Below are 1,509 nucleotides of genomic sequence, written 5' to 3'. Positions count from 1 at the left end.
GCAAACAGGGGTGTAAAGAGAAAAAAATAATACCTCTGGATTTTCTTGCTGTGAACACCCAGTCAGACAGGCTCTTGTCCTGCTTTTCTTTTCCCAAAAGAGTCATGTCTAAGCTTCCCCTCTCTTGAACTGTGATTAGGATAAAGCCGAAGAACATCTGCACACATTTTCCCGTTTGACATTTTAAGAGACCTTGAAAAATACTCTCCAGGACCACACTTACACAGTATCCTTCCCTAAAATTTGTATTTCTCCAGTCAACGAGTCTATCTCGGTAGATTTAAATAAGATTCAATCCATCTTAGGTTTTGATTTGATGCTTCTAGTTAAACATACCTTAGAATAGTAAAAGCATGAATTCTGTTGAAGCAAGGCATCCAAGTGTGTGTCAGAGCGCTATGAAAGGAGCCAGGGGTAGAAATGTTTCTGGTACAGTTTGCCATTTTCTTCCATGCCGTGTGGAGTCACTAGTACTAAACTAAAGACAAGTACTAAATTAAAGTGCATTTGCTGTGACTCTTCCTCTCCTGCCTCCATGAATTCACACTGCCTGTATTAAAACTCTAGTTGTTACCATTTTACCCCAAGCCTCTGGTGTTCCCTTTTGCCTTTCTGTATGTTGATGTCTTTTCCTTTGTGTCCCCTTTAAAATCAAAGTACCCCAACACACGTAGCCTTTTCCAAGCACAACCACAGCTTAGTATAGTGTCATAACAAGAAGATACAACAAGCCTGATGCTTCTCTTTTATTTCATTTCTTTTCTCCTCTCTTTTTCCATCCCTGGATGATACCCTGGCCTGATCCAACTCTGATTTGATGCTGCAGTTGAGCAGATAGTGGCTGTGTACCATTCTGCCTCCAAGCAGAAGGCATGGGACCACTTCACAAAAGCCCAGCGGAAGAACATCAGTGTGTGGTGCAAACAAGCTGAGGTTGGTAACTTTTATTCTGGTAGCCCCTCAGGGGACAGTTTCTTTCTTTAACGTTATTGATCTGGAGTTTAGCCAGAATTAAATAGTGCCAAGCTCCCGTGGTCACAACAAGGCCCTAATGAAACACTAAGACATGTTCTATAGCCTGTCACTGTGTCCAGACCACCTGCTGTCAAAAGGGTAATAAATGTGCATGTGCTGTGGTGAATGCATTCTGCTGCATGGAAACCTTAGCAGTGAAAATGTAGCTGGGATAATTATAAGTTTACTTCTCTAAGCGAGCTAGTCTTGGGTACAACAATAATTACTGACCTGCGCTTCTAGTGTTAGTAATATTAGGGCTGTCTTACATTTTTTAGAGTGTCTTGACAGTGAAGGACGGAAGCTGCCTGGTGTTACATTGGATCTTTGAAATTTCTGAGCTTCTTTTATCAAACTCATTTAGTCATCTTTATAGGTGGAAGCTTTAAAGGTAACAGGACGCTGATCTTAGGTTAAGGTTGGCACACACCTCTCTGTTTATACTCAAGTGACATTTTTAGCATAGCAGTAGAATAAATGTGATGTGATTAGGTT

At 41.1% G+C, this 1,509-nt stretch overlaps 1 protein-coding gene across 1 annotated transcript in view; it reads left to right on the top strand.

Moving 5' to 3' along the window:
* The window catches only part of LOC108540108 (ecto-NOX disulfide-thiol exchanger 2-like), a gene marked incomplete at its 3' end in the record, with an annotated part of 38,660 nt that extends 37,727 nt beyond the window's left edge, over positions 1 to 933 (top strand). The window contains exon 4 of the mRNA XM_017889086.1: positions 827 to 933. Within this exon, the coding sequence (XP_017744575.1) occupies positions 827 to 933 (107 nt within the window). The remainder of the gene's footprint in view (positions 1 to 826) is intronic.
* Positions 934 to 1,509: the final 576 nt, after the last annotated feature.

This window comes from Rhinopithecus bieti, unplaced genomic scaffold (assembly GCF_001698545.2).
Source record: "Rhinopithecus bieti isolate Rb0 unplaced genomic scaffold, ASM169854v2 scaffold_19163, whole genome shotgun sequence".
In the NCBI taxonomy this organism is placed as follows: domain Eukaryota; kingdom Metazoa; phylum Chordata; class Mammalia; order Primates; family Cercopithecidae; genus Rhinopithecus; species Rhinopithecus bieti.
Note: the sequence above shows the minus strand (reverse complement) of the source record. Positions and strands in the feature narration are given on the sequence as shown.